This window comes from Halichoeres trimaculatus, unplaced genomic scaffold, assembly GCF_033239565.1.
Source record: "Halichoeres trimaculatus isolate MK-OKI-2021-1 unplaced genomic scaffold, fHalTri1.1 fHalTri1_scaffold_22, whole genome shotgun sequence".
In the NCBI taxonomy this organism is placed as follows: domain Eukaryota; kingdom Metazoa; phylum Chordata; class Actinopteri; order Labriformes; family Labridae; genus Halichoeres; species Halichoeres trimaculatus.
Window position 1 is genome coordinate 7,205,411 of NW_027437200.1, and position 18,704 is coordinate 7,224,114.

General features: G+C 39.1%; 1 protein-coding gene across 9 annotated transcripts in view; it reads left to right on the forward strand.

The window, feature by feature from the left end:
* The window catches only part of nrxn2b (neurexin 2b), a 920,596-nt gene that overhangs the window by 226,348 nt on the left and 675,544 nt on the right, over positions 1 to 18,704 (forward strand). For 8 of the 9 annotated variants that reach the window (XM_074699347.1, XM_074699355.1, XM_074699353.1 and 5 more), the window contains exon 4: positions 2,822 to 2,851. The exons of the other annotated variant lie outside the window; for it this stretch is intronic. In XM_074699347.1, coding sequence (XP_074555448.1) covers positions 2,822 to 2,851 — 30 coding nt within the window. The remainder of the gene's footprint in view (positions 1 to 2,821; positions 2,852 to 18,704) is intronic. 9 annotated transcript variants of the gene reach the window in all.

The window sequence follows — 18,704 nt, forward strand, 5'->3', positions numbered from 1 at the left end:
AATTCAATCATATTCTTTTACCAGTGACTGGTTATCTTTGGTTGCATGCGCCACATTCTCTTAAAGCCCAGTTGATTTACAAAACCAACAGCTGCAAAGAAAAAGGTGGTTTCAGAATTCCTTTTTCTTGGAAAAGGTCAAAATAATTTCTGATTTGTGTTGTGCTAAACTATAACTCTGAAGCATCCAGACAGAAATTCAGTACATGTTTTAAATGTTAAATAGCTACTTCAGGTCTGTAATTTAGATGTTTGTAAGTCTAAACTGTCTTTTATGTTGATTAACTTTTCTGTATTTGGATTCCTATTCAACCGCCTGAATGATATTTCAAAGAGGCTTTATTTAGATAGAGCTGTTTGCTGGTAGTGCCAAAAGCCTCTCTTTTGAAAGGGTATTGACAAAGAAAAGACAGGTTACCTTGAAAGGATTCAGGTTCAACAGATATAAATGTTGCTGATATTCAGTGCTGCCTTGGGTTAAATCCAATTTCCTGCTGCCGTTTATTTGGGAGTAAACCTGGCTTTGGGCCACTGCTAAGACCGTCTTTCATTTTCCTTCCAGTTCTGTTTTTCTGTTGAAGGTTTTATTCTGAGAATTATTTCCTGAAGACATCACGCTAGTCAATGTTTGTTTTCACAGCATGAACCCTCTTAGCGAACAGATATTTTTCTTTCATTTTCTTTTTTTATTTTCCTCTTTTTGAAAACTGTTTTACTTGATGAACCTTGTTCTTTTTCTTTTCTAAGTAGATTCTGGCTTGAAGCTGGATTTTTTTTTTTTTGCCCCCATGGTAAAATCTCTTTTTATTTTGCTTTGTATCCTGCTTACTTTTTGTTCAGAGCTTGCAAAAAGCAAGTCATTCCCCAAAAGCCCCAGACTGATTTTAATTCAAATATTTATCTCTGATGTGTTGATACACTTTTTAAATTAAAATTATAATAAATTAGTGACACCACAAGACCAGCTTAAGATAAATCTGTTATCTTTGACTTGGCTCACGGTTTTCAATGGTAATGTCTGAAACTGCATAATGCCTCCTAATTTCTCCTCTTTGATTCAGAAAACAACTCTTTGTCCAATTGGAGAAGATCATGGCTCATTCACTGACTGACGTCTTCAGTAACTTTACCAAGTGCTTCTGCGGGTTATGGTCCTCTGGGACTTTGTAATGTACATGTGTGTGTCCATTGTGTAGTTAAAGTAACCTACTGTTTTTTTTTTTTTTTTTGCATGCAGACAAGAAGCGAAAAGCCTTATAAAGTTTTTCCAACAGGTAGAAATATCATGGTCAACTTTATCAAGTACAGCACTTGAGAACCAGATTTGCAAAAAGAGATTTTGCTACTGCCAGTTCTGAAGTGGAAGTAATAAAACAGAATAATAAGCAGTCCCAGATTATGTATGTACGCTACTGGATAAGTGTGTTTGCATCTTTTGCTGCCCTTTCATGTACAAAGAGTAAAAGTTAAGACACAAAGGCTGATACTGCTTGAAAATTCCCATATAATTCTCTATAGTCTCCGACATGATTCTCCATACATCCTAGATGGTCTGTAACATGGCTTTGTCATTGTTTCAAGAAGTATATTAAGTTTCACACTGTACCATTAACAAAGCTTTTTGTACAATCCCCAGCGTCCCAGTTTCTAACCCTATAGGGGGATGGTGTAATGAGGAAGCATCAAGCCCCAAGCTGATTGGCTGCTGAATGCCTGAAGGGGAAAAGAGCAGTGTTGACAGATACAGAGGTGTCAAAACACCAAGAAGAAGTGAGGAACATGCGTGTTTATTCCATGGGACCTTTAACTATTGGTGGCTTTGTTCCACAGGTTGGCCGTCATCCTCAAGAATCAGATGTTGTTGGTGCATCAACGTGTGACAGTAACAGACAGCTGAGGGAAGTTGTTATTACTGTTCATATTTTGTCTCTATTTTCACTTCTGTTCGATTTTTAGCAAATAGTGTCATGTATGACCAACTGTATGATTGATTCAACCAGAAACAGCATCTTTGTGTCTTGTTCTATAAATCACTTGCAAAGTGCTTGGTATGATTCACAAATACTGTGAAGGTTTTGTTGGTGTGATTTGAGACAGCGTGTGAGTGAGTTTGTTTGGTACTGGGACTTTGCTTCAAAGCTCATGTAACTGAGATGTTTACCAAGATCTGCTGGAGGTCAGAAAGGTCAAAATTGATTGCTGTAATGGCGAGATGGTTGCCTTATATTCTTGACAAAGTTGAGTCTGTGTTTTGGGATGCTGTTGTGATACCTTGTACTGACTTTGGTGTTGAGATCATTTTTAGCTTAAGGTTTTTGCAGGCAACACAAAACGTTTTATTCTGCAGCGTCTTTCCAGGTTGATCTTTGAACCTCTCTGTGTGAGACCTTGCAGAGCTCTGATGCTTTTTTTATGATTCGAGTACAGGAAGAAACGAGGAACTCAGTTCAAGCCTTTTCTGCCAAACAGTTCTTTGTGTGTTCCATAAGTACTCCAGAGGAAAAAAAAGCATTTGAGAGAGCAATAGCCTTCGGGGGTTGCGCCAAATGAAAATGCTTTTTTTTCTAACCCCCCACACCTCACTCAAGAAGTGTTGCTTGTTTTCTGTTACTATTCGCTCTCTTTTTCTCTCTTTCTATCTCTTTCTATCTCTCTTTCTCGTTTTTTACCTTTGATTTGAACTCTGACATCCAAGTCTGCCCCAGGATGTCTGTCACAAACTGCAGTCCAACGTTGTGACAATGCTTTTTTTCTTCCCGTGCCTTTTATGACCTTCTTTTCTTCCTCTTTCTGTTCTTTTTTTCTGTTTTTTCCCTTTCAAGGTCTGGCGCACCTGACGTTAAACGACCAAGGTATGGGTTCATTCCTTTTTTGTTTGGTTCTGTTTTTTTTATTCTTTTTGTTTTGTTTTTTTAAGAGGAAATGACTCAGCCTCTTTGCCCAGCTCCCTGGAAACTGCCGCTTTCTCCTCACGATTTTCTCCTCTGCTTTTTTCGCTTCTCTTGGTGCCATTTCCTTCCATGTCCTCCCAAATCCTCCCCTGTCTTTTTGACCCTTACCAACATCTTCCCTTGTCGCTGCCCCTTTCTTACCCTCCCACCAAATCTCATTTATTTCTGTTTGTGACCCTTGCTTCTACCCCCTCCCTGCCTCCATTTCTTTGTGCTTTTCTGTGACTTCCACCAACCCGTGTCCCACCCCTTTGTCCTGTCCTATGGCTCACGTCCTGGACCTTCACCTCTGACCACCTTTGACCCCCGACGACCTGAACCAGGGGCTGAAGGTAACACTTTTCTGCTATCCCTTCTGCTTGAGTTTTAAACAACAGAAATGAAAGGGGAAAGAAAAAGTGCTGATTCTATTGGAAATGTGTTTTCTGGTCCAAAATTATCAGAAAAAAAAAATGTGTCCAGCCTTTCATCCACTAACACTTCAGGTCAAAGTGTTTTCTGAATGTGCAGAGTTTCTCATCACCACTCTGCTGACATTCCCATTGTTTGGCATTCTGATTTTTAAAGGGCTTTATTTCTAAATTCAATATGCTAGACTTTGTTTTTATGAGACAATGTGTCTGCAACTGTTGATGATTCTTTGAACACTGGATGATATTTGTGCTGCTCTTCTGCCTGCTTCTTCCACCACAGCTGTTACTGCACAACACCTCCTCCTGTCCCTCAGACTTTATCTCCATCTTTTGACCTTTTTGCATTCAACATAACTTTTGAAAAACTGTTTGACCTTAAGAGGAATGTTTCCAATGTGACAATAAGATTTCATGTTTCTACTTCAAATTCCCTGACATATTTCTGATGCTGTCCTCCATGTAAGGATTACTCAAAGATGCCGGTCAAAAAAAAAAGATCTTGGGATAAAGTTCATGAAAGAGAAAAAAGTGAAAAAGTACAAGTAGTCAGTGAGTGTTCTGACCTTTACTGGTTACTTGCAGAGATCTGCCCATCTTGTCCATCCTACAGTCTCCCTCCCTTGACTCTGGCCTTCACCCTCTTCCACTTGTTGATCTCAAGGTTTTCACTCAACACTCCGGCTCAGAATTTATTGGCACATCCAGGAAAATCTTTCCTTAGCGTTTTGTGTCTATAGATAGATGCCTATAGATTCCAGCTGTACCATCAGTGACCTTTTTGCAGTTAAACTCTTCAAAACCCAAGCCTCAAAATGTCCACCTGGAGTTTTTTTTTTGCTTATTTTTACTTTAAAAAAGGTCAGAAAATGTCCTTTGAGTAAGTACTTTGCCCATTTTTCTGGAATACTTGTTTTTTTTTTATTATTTATTGGAGTTTTTTCCAATTTACTATGAGAGTATAACAGTTTAAAATGGAAATTAAAAAAAATAATTAAAAAACAAAACAAAACAAAACACAAAAGCAGGGTTTTACTCAACGTTAAATCAAACTTGGATCGAACATTTTCCAGGAAAAACTTTAAAATCCAAGAATATAAAACATGTACAACATGTACAATCCCCCTCTATCAGCACACAAGCCACTTGAGGATGGCTGCTCCTCATCACAAGATGAACTAAAAGTAGAGGAGAAAAAGTATTCAGCAGCTCATGCTCACTATACACTAAAAAACAAGGCATGGCACATTGTTCTACAAAGGTTAACACATAATACAAGCCTCAAATCATGTTCACACAGTACTAAGATGACTTTGTACACAATGTTTTAATAGCACAATAGCACAGCCATACTACATGGTGCATTGTACACATACTTGCAGATACGAAGCACAAACACAGCACAGTACTCTGTTTGAAAAAGGTTTCTGTATATTATAAACATTTAATTACACACATATTGTACAAAGAAGACTTGGTACACTGTTCTAAAAAAAACAATTCACAATACAAGCTTCAAACACACATGTGTAACAACTAGATAGAAAGCGCTCCATTCCTCAAGAAATTCAACCCATCTAGCCTTACTTCTCTTCACATAAAACTGCACCAGTGGAGGTTTTATAACTCAGGGGGTCTTCTTGAAAACATTTTTGGAAAAACTCAACTCCTTTTTTTTTTTTCTTTTCTTTTTTGTGTTTGTGTGGGTGAGTGTTTGTGTGGGTGTCTTTCCTTGTATCCATGTGCTCTGCACTGTGAGTGTACTCGCTGGCTTCCTTAAATGCCTGAGTGAAATTACCGCAATAACCACATATTGGCTGAAAGAGCAGTAGCACAAACCGTTAAATTTTTTCGGAGACTGCAAACCTTTGAGGAATAACGGTCATTCATAATACCAGTGTGTTTGTGTAAATGTTTTGGCACTAACACATCCAGAAATAAAGACTTTAAAAAATTACTAGCAGGACACTGGTTTATTGTGGACAAATAACACAGACGTGTGGATGACACTAAACCAAACTACCATATTGTCCGGACTATAAGTTGCTCTGAAGTATAAGTCACATGAATCAAAAAATGCGTCATAAAGAGGAAAAAAAACATACACAAGTCACACTGGACTATATGTTAGATTTATGTAGGGGGATTTGGTATTTTTACAGCATTCCCAAAAAGAACTGTTAACATATAACTTTGATTAGTCATTATTTGTAAATTAGGAGTTTAAAATCATTTTTCTGAAGCACCTCATATCTATGACCATACTTAAGTTTCAGTTTCTCTCCTAAACTTGCACTCTTCTAACACACTCATGCGCACTCCACCCCTCTCCCTGCTCTACTGTCAGTGTTGCTGGTTAGACCGGTGCAGTGTGTGCTTAAATGAGTATTTTGCTATGTAATGCCTCCATGAACCAGATACATCTGCAGTCCTGCTCTGCTCTGTTGCATGATGAGCACGTTTGTCAACTCACTCTGGCTGTGTGTTCAGTCCAAGCCCCATGACTGAGAGACAGCTGAAGTCACAACACCCAGAAGTCCCCACACTTCACGTTCCATTGATAAGTCTCTCTTTACTCATGTTGGGCTGAAAAACCTCAAACTTGTTGATTCCTGATCTGGCTCTGCACATTATGTGCGGTGTTTCCAGGCAGTTTACATATTACCTGCAACCTGCTGGACGAGCCAAACAGCAGGATCACAACCAAGAGGACCCAGTTGATAGATTGACTTAAATGGCAACCTATCTGACCCAGTGCCCTGGTAGAGTGGAGATGGACTGTAGATGCATCTGGTGTATCTCAGCTGTTACAGCCTCATTCCAAATTATAAGTCCCCCCCCCCCCCCCCCCCCCCCCCTCAAAATTCTACATACAAAGCTAAAGAAGCATATTGCTGCCACTACAGAGGGAAAACTGAACTTATTTCATTTTGGAATTTGGCTGTAACATTACAAATGTGGAAAAAAGTGAGGCGCTTTGAATACTTTCCACTTGCACTGTAGATCACCGGACTGTAAGTGGGCTACTGATGTATAGTTTACAATAAAAGTGAAAGATAAATACCATTAGGTCAAAGGCGTAGTTGACATCACAACAGAATGATTAAAAAGAGCAACCAATCAGACATATTTGAAACCATAACTCTGCTCTAGATCTCATCCAAAAGCAGTTCCCCTCAGCCGCTCAATGCCCTCATTTAATGACTGTACCATAAAAAGAGATGTTTACCAGTCTATTCCTCCAATAGGATCCAACACAAAGGTAGCATATATATCTCTGCACCCAGCAGACACTCACTGCCAACAGGAGATGAATCATACCCATAATCCTTTCATCTCTATTCAGCTGCTTCTCTGCCTCCAACCAGCATCTTCCTCAACCTGCTGCCATTTAACGCTGAACCCTGTCCACAGTCCATCCCAAACTTTAAGGCACACACACACACACACACACACACACACACACACACACACACACACACACACACACACACACACACACACACACACACACACACGCGCACACACACTAAACGAATAATAGCAGATACCTGAAAAATTGAGAATTGGAATATCAGTGCATCTTCATCATGTCCCCAGAGGAACGCCATGATCTTGACATCAGAGATTCAGGCTGGGAGCCACCGCGTGCAGGGACTGAGCTTGAAAGATGGATGAAAATAGATACATAAATCATTTTCATCAAGGAGAGGAAGTAAGAAAGGGGACCATGAAGATTGAGATTAAAAAGGAAAAAACAACAACAACAACAACAACAAAAGTTTGAACATGTAGCATTATGTTTTTAGCTTCAGTGTTCTTATTAGCTTGACAAAAATACAACTCACCTCCCATTTACTCCTCTTTTTCTAAAACTCCCAGGCTAAAAAAACAAACAAACAAAAAAATCATGAATAAGTATAGAAAAAAAATTAAGATGCAATCCAGTATTATTTTGTTTTCTAACAAGGCACCCATTAAATAGCCTGCATGACTGAATCATGAGAATTGTAGGAAAAAAAATGGATTCTATCTGAGTGGTGTCTTCTGACTCAATGACTCTCCCTTTTTCTTTCTTGGGAAACAAGTAAAAAATAAACTTACCATGGGAACTCCACATCTCAGAGCACAGAGCTTACAATCTGTGCTCCATTCACTTATCACCGAGTTAAACAGAGCTGACACACCCTATACCCCATCTACCAACATGACTCATGATAAAACTATCTGAGATTAACATTTCTAAAACACACCAAATCATCATTTTTAGACCAGTTGGAAAATTGTAAGAATTTAAATTTTGCTCTGCTGGATTTTAAAAAGCTTTTGACCCAAACAATTTTTTCCGTTCACTTTCCACCGCTTATCCGGGTCCAGGGCGCGTGGGCAGCAGTGCCATAAGCAAAGACCAATGACCCCTGTCCCCTGCCACTTCCACCAGCTCCTCTGGGGGGATACCAAGGCGTACCCAGGCCAGTGGAGAGATATAATCTCTCCACTGTGCCCTGGGTCTACCCCAGGGTCTCCTAAGTGAAATAGGCTGTTCATCACCTGGTTACAAGTTTAAGACCACAGCTTGAAAAAATAAATAAATAAATAAAATAAAATCCTCTAAAATAGAATAGATCTCCTTGTGATGCCTTGTCATACATTGGAAGCCATCAGGGACGTACAGGTTCAATTTTTCTCATCATAGTGTATAACTTTCTTCCACCTTTCAGTGATCCATGCTTGGTGCTTTGTGCAAATTCAAAATGGGCATTATTGTGGCATTGAAGGAGACAAGGCATTTTGTTCTCAAAGCTCTCCTCTTGCAGATGCTTTTTGATAGTTATTGAGCTACAGCAAGGGGCAACATCCGGTTAGTAAAAATGAAGCCTATGCGGAACTGCTAAATGTTGCTGTTTCTCGAGAATCCACTTGAGGCTGGCTGCAGAAAGAACGGAAGTTGCATACACAGCCAGCCATAAAAACAGACTTTTAGAGCATTAAAAAGCAAATTTACTTCCTGGTTCAAAAAACTCAGTGGGTCTAAAACGCTGATTTCACTATCAGCACACACTGTATGGTGAGTGAATTTTTAACACGGCGGTTTAGAAGTTATTAGGATCGTTTGTTTTTCCAATCAGAGATACAGCTCAGGTCACGTGACTGACGAGCACCCTGTAGCTGTTCAAAATGGAACTTACAGCCGGCATCATAAAGTATGTAGCTGCGTCCACGGATTGGCTTCATTCCAAGTGTCAGGAACAGAGTGGTGACGTCGCGGGGGCCACGTCCATATTTTATATAGTCTATGGGCTACAGTCGGCACCTATAATGACTTATTTTGAGTGTACCACTTGAGTTTTTTGTATTGATCACCCTGAGAGGATCTTTGAAGAAATTAAAAACAACTGCATCCAACTTCAGCAGATATGGCGAGTTGTAGGGGCCTTGCTTATGAAGCTTAACGATCCGACCACCAATCAAAGAGAGAAAGCTTTTCTGTCTTGGCCAATACCTTACGGTAAATGACATTGACTGCACATTTTTTCTTTTAGAGGTTGTGGTCTGAAACTTTTTCATCAGCTGATGAACAGACTATTTCAGTTTGTTGTTTAAAATAAACTTTTTACTCTTTTTTTCTTGTTGTTGTTGTTGTCTCACTTCCTCATTTTTCCTGTTTGCATTTTGATATGCTACTCAGAACCTTCTCAAGATCCAACGGTGTGAAATGTAAATTTGTGCAATTTTTCAGCAGGTCTTCAAATTTTAATCAGGTGTGTGTTGACAGAATGAAATAGAGACTGAAGCTCAATCGACTGAATCTCCACTGAATAAAAACTAGGGGCAGAGTCCAAGTCATAGCTGATGTCAGCCACAGTTCTCTGAAAATGACAAAAAGTAGGACTAATTCTAAGCTTTGGAGGAGACAGTTTGGCCTTTGTGGTGAAATTAAAGATGTTGGAAAGGCTGTTGTTCTTAGAGCGGGCAGTACCAGCTCCATTTTCACCTGCACCTCTTTGTCACTTATCATTCCTCCATCTGTCTCCAGGTTGCCTACTCCACACATTGCCCTCTTCTCTAAGTAAAGGCATAAAAGCCCAAAACAAACACTTAAAATGGCTAATGCATAATTCTGTTAGGACATGATATAAAACAACACATGTCAAATACCGGTACCTTTGTATTTAACTTTCTGTTTTATCATGATCCCTCAACAGAGCCAACTCTTGCTTCCTTAAGACAAGGGGAAAAAAAATAAAGACAAAATCACTTGAAGGATTTAGTATTTTATCTTTTAGTAAGGTATGTTTGCTGATTATACAGGTCTAATCAAATAGATAAATAGAATTAAAAGTCTTTCCCTTTGAAAGGAGGAACTATAAAAGCATGTTGTTAAAAAAATAAAAAATGAAAAATGATAATCCCATTCAGAAAAGGCAGTAATGGTGACAAGGTAGTGGATTACACAGTTTTCATCAGATGGTTTTGGGCAGCTTCTCAGATCTGCCTGAAAAACTCATGTGTGTGCACAACCATGCATGTGACGGTGTGTTAGCATGGCCACGATTTCAAGAAAAGATTCTCAGTGTTAACGATCAGAGGCAGGTGCCTCAACCGTCACAAAACCAGGCCGAGAAAATCAATGTGGGTCTCTTCTCAGACCCAAGGCTGTCCTTCACAGCTGCAAGAAGGACAAACCCCAGGCTTCAGTCAGCGCTGATCTCTATCTGCCCGTCTGTGAGGCTGCTGCCAACACCACATGCTCTGTCCCTGACTCGCAAAGCGATAGGTTAAATTTAACAATCAAGTAGCTATCAATTGAATTTAAGGCTAAGATTGGTCATTTTGGAGCAACAATAGTCTGATATTTGTCAAAAGCAGAACGTCTAGAGAAGGGCCAACAAACTGTCGTCACATCAATGTGTAGAGAGAAGTCAGAGGAATTAATGCTGGTTTGTTTACAGCATGGGAAAGAAAATATACTGACTTCTGTGAGGTTACACCAAAAATAAGATAAAGAAAGTATTACAAGGTGGTGCAGTGCTGATTCATGAAGTCTGTCACCTTTAATGAAAATAATAATGGATTCAAAAGCTGTAAATCTCTGGTAGAAAAAAGGCAAAACTTTTATTTCTATTTGATGGAAAACCTTTAAATGTTTCAGTTTAATCTCACCATTATCAAGTATTAACATGCAAATTTTCAGCCTTGAAGTAAGTGCTAAAGCACAATGAACCAAACGCAGGAACAATGAGGGGGAGCAAACAAAAAACAACAATCAAAGAATCAACAAAGCTCTTGCAAGGTTATCCTGAAGGCATCACACTCCTGACCTTGACCAAATGTTGTGCTAAATCTTTAGATGTGCTGGGATTTACCTTGTAGGAGTACAATGTTGTTTGTAACAGTACTTACAACGGCAGAAAAACAGGAAGGCCTGAGATTCACCTTGATCCAGAGATTCTAATCGGATTTTGATTCAACTGGAGTTATTTGGCAAAGTGTGGACGCATGTTTTATTTGGTTAAAATGCAGGAAGCCCCATTTTTCCTCGCCTTAGACGGTGCTTAATCAACCCTTATTCCCACAGCCTGCTCTGGCTTGATTTAAGCCTGATGCTATCAAAAACAAAGTAAATTAATATACAGAAGCAATCTTTACGAGCACTTATCTCATCAGAGAACACAAAAGACAGTCCCTGAAGAATTTGCATGCTTATGCACATTAAATATTCTAACGTATCAATTTTATCCTTGAAATTACAGTAATTTAGATTCCAGCACATCTGTTTTTCACTTTTCTTAGCTGCACGAGTACATAATAATTTACCATAAACAGTATTCACGTCTCCCTTGTGGTGTTTATTGTGCTATCTAGATAATTATCAGTTCAAATGCTTTCTTTAAGTTGAATGTGTGTAAATATGGATGCAGACGTATTTCCTATCCAAAGCTTTCCAAGACTCAGCTAAACAAGACTCATCAAGGTGGCTCAAAATAAATCAGTCAACTGTTATAGCAACAAACGTGCAAATGAATAGTCCAAACTTGCCAACCCTTGCATCTTCCAGCTCTGGAATAGCAGATGCTTTACCCCCTCAGATCATTAGGGCCTGGACCACACATGTAAGGATATTTTTTTGACCAGATACCTTTGTCTTTTTTAAAAAAATAGATAAATAAATAAATAAAAATCTCTGTCCACACCACAGAAATATCTCTATCCATACAAAGAGGCAAAACTAAAAAAAATAATTTGCCTCTGAAGCCTGCAATGCCATGCCTGGCAAATAAGTGTCAGGTCAGCAAAATGTGAAAACCATAGAAGAAGAACGTTATGAGTATGCACAGACAAAAACAGGAAGAAGAAGCAGTCAACCGAGTAAGGAGATGGCAAAAATCAAATACAAAAGCATTACATTCATTTGTGGAGCTGTAATGAGGGCAAAAAGTGCGAAGAACAAGGAAATAGCACAGTAAATGTCGCCTGTCATTCTTGTTGCTACAGTGACTTGTTGCTATGCACTTGATGCCATTGCGTCAACACCAACTCCTTTTAACACTGCTACACCGATCCACACCACCGGATATTTACTAATTTCTTCACTTTTTTATCCGTTTTAAAAAAATATCAGTTTATGTGGGTGATATCGCTGTGTTTGTGTGGTTGACAGACCCAATTGGACAGAAAAATGTGCGATTAGGACTATATCCATATTTGTGTGGTCCAGGCCTAGGTTACACCTCTTCTATTCAAGAGGCTGCCCTGATGCATACTGGGAACCAAATTAGCCTGGCCCTGGGAGATTGTCTCCTGGCAGCTTTAATGTAGATCTCCTTGGAGATACCAAAGGGAAAATGAAGGGACTATCCAGCCTGATCTGTATCTAACCTCGGATGTAATAGACTAGGTCCAGGTCAAGATAGCCATCTTTGTCTGCACTCACTGAGGGCAGTTTATGGAGTCCATGCGTCTCTGTGCTTGTGTGGACTGGTGAGACACACAGATGAGGTTGAAGCTCAGGACTCATATGAAACAATCAGAAAGTCATTTTACATTTTGTGTACTTCAGACTTTGTATGTGATAATAATTTGATTTAAAACAAAGCAAATGTTGGTGGTTTGTTCTGCAAACAGAACATGATGTCACTTTAAGGCTTATTTGAACCTGGGTTTAAATCAGTGCACAATCCTTTCTTCCTACTAAATTTACCATTCTTCAAAGCGATGGATCCACAATGCTGTTAATTTTGGGACATGAAATTTTGTCTCTTGTTAAATACAGATCCTTTAAACTGAAATAGCCTCTCAAATGGTGTTTGTTCTGAGGAATCTGTTTACTGCTCCTCAACACTAACAAAAGAAAAACCAACTTAATCCATGCTGACAGTTTTTACCATTAAGTTTCCTTAAATGTCAGTGCTTCGATTTAAAAGTCTTACCATCAAATGAGCCTACTCTCCAAACAAATGGAGAGTTTTTCAGAGGCGAGACCACTGATCTAGTGTTGAACGTCAGTCAGGGTGTCAGATATTATTTGTTTTGCTTTCTAACCCAAGGCCAATGGAATTGATGTTGGATAGGAATTTATACTCACCTTACAAGAGTGAACCACAGGCGATGCAAAACCAAAGCTCAGAAATGAATGCTCAATGTATAAACAGATTATAAAGCTTACAAAGTAGTTCAGAAATCAGAACAGACCACCTATTATAGCAACTTGGATATCCATTAAAAAACTATCAAGTGGAAGTTGACGCCCAAGAAAAAAGGGGCGTTAGGCGTGTCTTTGTGCTTTTTGTTTTTTCTCTTTGGTTTGTAGTTTGCAGGATCATGTCAGTGAAAAAACAGGAATAAAACATGTTTATCCTTTCAGACCAGACTGTATAAAACATGGACGAAGCATCCATGACGTCACCTGTCTGTTCCTGAAACCGTGAAATGAAGGCAATCCGCGGACAAGCTAGCTATGACACTGGCTGTGAGTTTCCTTTCCAAACAGCTACTCGGCAGTCATGTGACCTGAGCTGTGCCTGTGATTGGAAAATCAAACAATCCTAATAACTTCTAAACTGCAGAGATAGAAAAAAAATCACTCAGCGTACAGTGTTTGCTGGGGCTGGGTGTTTACTTCTGGTCTTTGGTCTGGTCTCAATGAACAGCGAACAGCGGATTCTCGATGAACAGCGACTTTTACATAATATATATATTTGTTTATTAGAAATGCCAAGACCAAATTTGAAAATAGAGGGATAATCAGGAGAACCGTAAGTCAGGCGTACAGTGAGAGAGATCGTTCAAAAGCAGGAGAGTCCCACCTAAATTAGGACTGTTGATGGTTGGTTTTAAATGATGTGTATGTCATTAAGTGTTGTAGAAGGATTATATGACATGCATAAGCCATAGAGCAGAAATCACCCCTAAAGTGGGAAAATCCCTACCCTCCAAACAACTCAGTGAAGCTGAAATAGGTCCTATGAAAATCGGTAGTGTGTTTCAAATATCTGGTGTATTCTTGGTCCAGGAAAATATAGAGTGATATATCAATACCAATGGATTATGCATTCGTAAACTTACAAGAAACAAACATATGAATGTAGTATACATCACAAAAAACACCTCTGTACTTACATCAAAACATGTCATTCTAAAAAAATACAAACTAGACATTTTTGTGGTAAAGATAATGTTCTGCAAATATCCAGCTTTAAAATATAATGTCAGAGCCTTGATGCATGCAAGACTCATAAAATAGTTGTTGGTATTAAAAGAAAAAAACAACAACAAAAAAAGGACACTATCATTTTCTTATTTTATAACAAGAATATTAAATGCCAGTGCCCAGGAAGCAACATTTATTTTATGTTCTTGACATTCAAAAATATAACAAAAACCATGCACTGTGATGTTATGATTAGAGACTGAATCAATAACTCTTCCTCTGCCACTGGCTGTTATTTTAGCCTGCTTCCAAATTCTTCCTGCAGGAGCTACAACCTTGACCCCAAGAGCTCTCATAAAAAGTGTAGGGGTAAATCTAATACTGGTAATTGATGTTGAATGTTTTAAGATCTAGACACTGAAATGATGAATCTTGGGGTGCAGATGGCCTAGCGGTCTAGGCCCCGCCCCATGAGGTTGGCCCTCAAGCAGATGGCCCTGGTTTGAGTCCGGCTTGAAACCTGTTTCCCACGCCATTCCCCACTCTCACCCTGTTTCCGTCTCTATCCACTGTCCTATCCTGTCCAATAACCCCCCCCCCCAAAAAAAAAATAAATAAATAAATAAAATAAATAAATAAATTAATTAATAAATAAATAAATAAATAAAAAATAATTGCTACTAATGTGAAAAGTTGGGGGGCTGTCTTATTATCGGGGTCTAAGCATTGACACATATTTATAGTTGTTCAGCGTCAGTACACAATCGCAACAGCAGAGAGAGCCATCTTTTTGTAGAGCCAGTGACCTCACTGTGGCTGTGGTCATCGGTCAATCACACCAAAGACGCAGTGACAGGAGATGAGACATGAAGAGGCGCAGTGATTGTCCAGAGTAAAGTGGACCAAGAGTCGGGCAAGGTAACAGACAATTGAGGCCAAGTTTTGATGCTAATGTTAAGACAATGATTGTCATTGGGCAAAGATGTTAAACAAGTGTCAGGCAGACGAAAATGTAGAGTTATGGAGCACAAAGTTCAAAGATCGTGTGACCACAAAGACTGTCTGAAAAATGCAAACTGTAAAAGAAAAGTTTATCATGGTCCTCAAAGCGGCCATTACCAAGGGACTGACAGGAGGGTGTGTGAGTTTGTTAATGAGAAACAGAATGACAGCATCCTCATAACCAGAGCTGTCACTGGAATTACATTTGAAACACTGATCTCACTGATTGTATATATAGCCAAAAGTTAAAGCAGTCTCTAACTATAATTGCAATGATTGTCTCAGAGTTTCAATTAAAAAAAAAAAAAAAAAAAAAAAAAACGTTAATTTTTGGTTATCAGTCTTTCTCTAAAGATTAGCCTTGGGAAGATGGGGGGTCAACCTATATTCAGGTCAAAACGGTAAGACATTCTTATGAGATGGTGACAAGGCTACAAAATCAAGATGTGAGACAAAAACTTGTGAAAGCCTTTGGAATTTATTTTCTTTTCTAACTAAAATGAAAAAGCAGGGCAAAGCTATTTGATGAGTAAGTCTATATCCATCATATTGTGTTTCTGTTTCCTCAGATAAAACTTTAACTAAAATGGTAATGCAAAGTTTTCAAAATGCATCCAGAGTCAGATCACCTTGGCTTTGGTAAAATTGATCATAGCACACTTCTCAAATAAAAATTCAGCAAAAACTTAATTTGAAATAACATTGAAAAACATTTTTACTCACAGCATTAAATCAATCTGGGAACTGTTTCATTCTCAGTTCATCCGAGGGGCTAATCATATTCTAGGTTATTACTATCTTTAGATGTGTTCAGTGACCCAGTCTGCCCTGTTCATCAACCTGCACATGTTGGCCTGTCTGGCTTTGAAGCCTGTGAGGCTGCTGCAGAGACATTAGGCTGGGATGACGGAAGTCCTCACACAGGCAGCGATTTCTCCTGACGCAGCAGCGGGCTCAAATGGAAGGAGCTCTTCAGCAGCCTGAATCTGCTGCACACAGTGTTCAGAGCCTTAAAAAGAAAAGCCTGGGATGAGGAGATCTTTGGCTGTGGGGCTTCTGTGGCAAAAGATAGTCACTGCTGCTCTGTTGTAGTCAGCACATGTTTAGTTTCTCCCTCTCCAAAATAAAGTTAGTGGACCCAAACAATCAACAAATAAAGCCAATTACAGAAAAATAGGTCACAGACCCTTTAAGACATGTAAAGATGTTGTAAAACTCCTCCATGCTGCAGATAAAAATCAATAAGATACAGTGTTCAGATTGTCAGATAATATCAGAATCCATATTTAGTGTCAGAGCGGTATGACTTAATCCTTGTTAATGGCGTAATCACAGCGATGAGTGTAATGCTGATTGACAGGGCTGGACTGAGGCTACCCTGTCTGACCTTCACCGGATCCCCTGGGTAACGCGATGACAGAGTGAGAGGTGTGTGACAGTCCCGGTCCCTGTGCCCCCCCTCCTCTCCTCTCCTGTCCTCTCTCCCAGAGATTGATTGGAGCCCTGCATTGTGTTTCCCAGGCCAGTCACGCCTCATTATTGGCAGCCTCACTTAGAGAAGCTGACAGGTCACATCATACACACAGCAAACTCCCACTTTTTTCGACAGAATACTCACACTCACACACACACATACACACAACAAATGATGTCATTATAAGAGTTTCTTTTTGGACCACACACCACCTTGACCGATAACAAAACTCAATCCAAAACAGAAATGCTTCTGAGTGCTTGATGAATTGGCAGAAAACAGGCGTAGGAGTGCAGCAAACATTGAATTACTTTTGTTTTTAGCCGCAGCTATCGTCTGAAAGTTAAACATAGTAATTTAAAATGACACCTTCTCTATTGTCCTCTCTGTCCCTTCCGATCCAATCAATCCACCTTGACTTAAATGTGTCTGGCTGAAGGCAGTACTTAGGAGCAGGATGTAAACAGTGTGGGTTGGCTCATGAATACTCATTTGTTATAAAAACACAGATGTCGCAGTACGACACAATGTGTGCCATATCCCTAACTGTGGAAAAGATGTGGTATTGAACACAGCTGCAGGCCATCCGGCTGTGGCACCTCACTTGGCTTTAGTTTGAAGACCCTGAAGTCATGTTTCAAAAACTTACTTCAATTCAAAGTGGCAAACTGTTTCAGCTCTCCCCTGCTGTGATCCTCAATTTGTCCATAGATGTTGAAAGCAAACAGAAAGCCAGAATTCACTCTGTCGCAAATTTTCTTATGGTGAGATCCATCCTTCTGTTGAAATTTCAGGTTCAGTTTAGTTAGCCACACAGACTTTAGTTTATATTGAAACAATTTAAATCTAATTTAATTTCATAAGCAGGAATCCTCAGCTTGGTGCAGTTCTCTGCGACCTCTCAGGTCATAGAAAGTTTGATTCATGTATTTCGTTAAAACCTGAACACTTCCAAGCAGTAATTGACTCAAAATGATACCACATATAACCTACTGATGGCAAAATTCATTTTGACCTTCAAACAACACAGACCAGGCCTTGGTTAAGTAGACTGAGCTCAATCATTGATCAGAGTGAGTGTCTGACTTCCCCCTACTTTAATTGTCTGTACCTCTTTCCTCAATGCTATTTTACCCTCGACATAATGGTGTGACCCTATTGTTCCATCTCCCTTTTTAAAACATTTGTAGTCCTTATTTAGAAGGTAGCTTAATTGAATTTGGCCCACGGGGCATTAATCTCGAGGCTGTGTGGTCAGAGACTGGAAATTGGATCCAGGTCAGGTTTTTACATGTTGTAATTAAGGTCACCAGGGGCAGGAGGGAGACAGAGGGAATCCAATGGAAGGAGGAGGGATAAAAGAGTGTATACGTTAGGTTAGTTAATGGATAAAGTGCTGAGGGAGAGGGACACAGAAAAGAGACCACAGGGAGTAATAAAGAAGATATGGAAAAAAGGATATTAGAAATAGGATGAGACTAAAGGGAGCAGAGTAGAGACTTATTTACAGAGCAGATAAGAGAGTAAGGCTGGAGGAATCTACAAATGAGGTGGGAGGAAGGTAACTGAAATTGTGCTCGGAGCTCAAATAAATTGATTTTTTTTTTTTTTTTTTTTCAAAAAACAAAGAAATACAATTCAGTGTTGTTTTGTGGTCCTGATGTGGTTTCGGTGGACAGCCTTTTACCATTTGCTGCCAGTCTCACTCAGCTCTCACATGTGACTCATTCGTCAGACTAGATCAAAAAGCAACACACACTCAGATTTCTCTGTAGTACAGGTTACTTTTAAATAATTGTGCCAACAGACCTGATTTATCACTTTATTATATAACATTAGGATGCAAAATTAATTATATATATATATATATATATATCTATATCTATATATATATCTATATCTATATATATATATATATATATATATATATATATATATATATATATATATATATATATATAGATAGATAGATATATATATAGATATAGATATAGATATATAGATTTTAATCTTTTTTTTAGTAGTCAAATTCTGTCCATAGCTCTGTGGCATGTATCCACGGAGCCCCTAAAGTGACATCAGTGGAAAATAGAATTCCCATACCCGAGGAATACAGTTTTCTTCTTATCCTCAAAATCTCTGAGTAAGTTTTCTTAGAAAGTACAGATGGGAATTTAGTCACTTTTCAAAGGGCGAGCTCCTTTGACATGGCTCCCA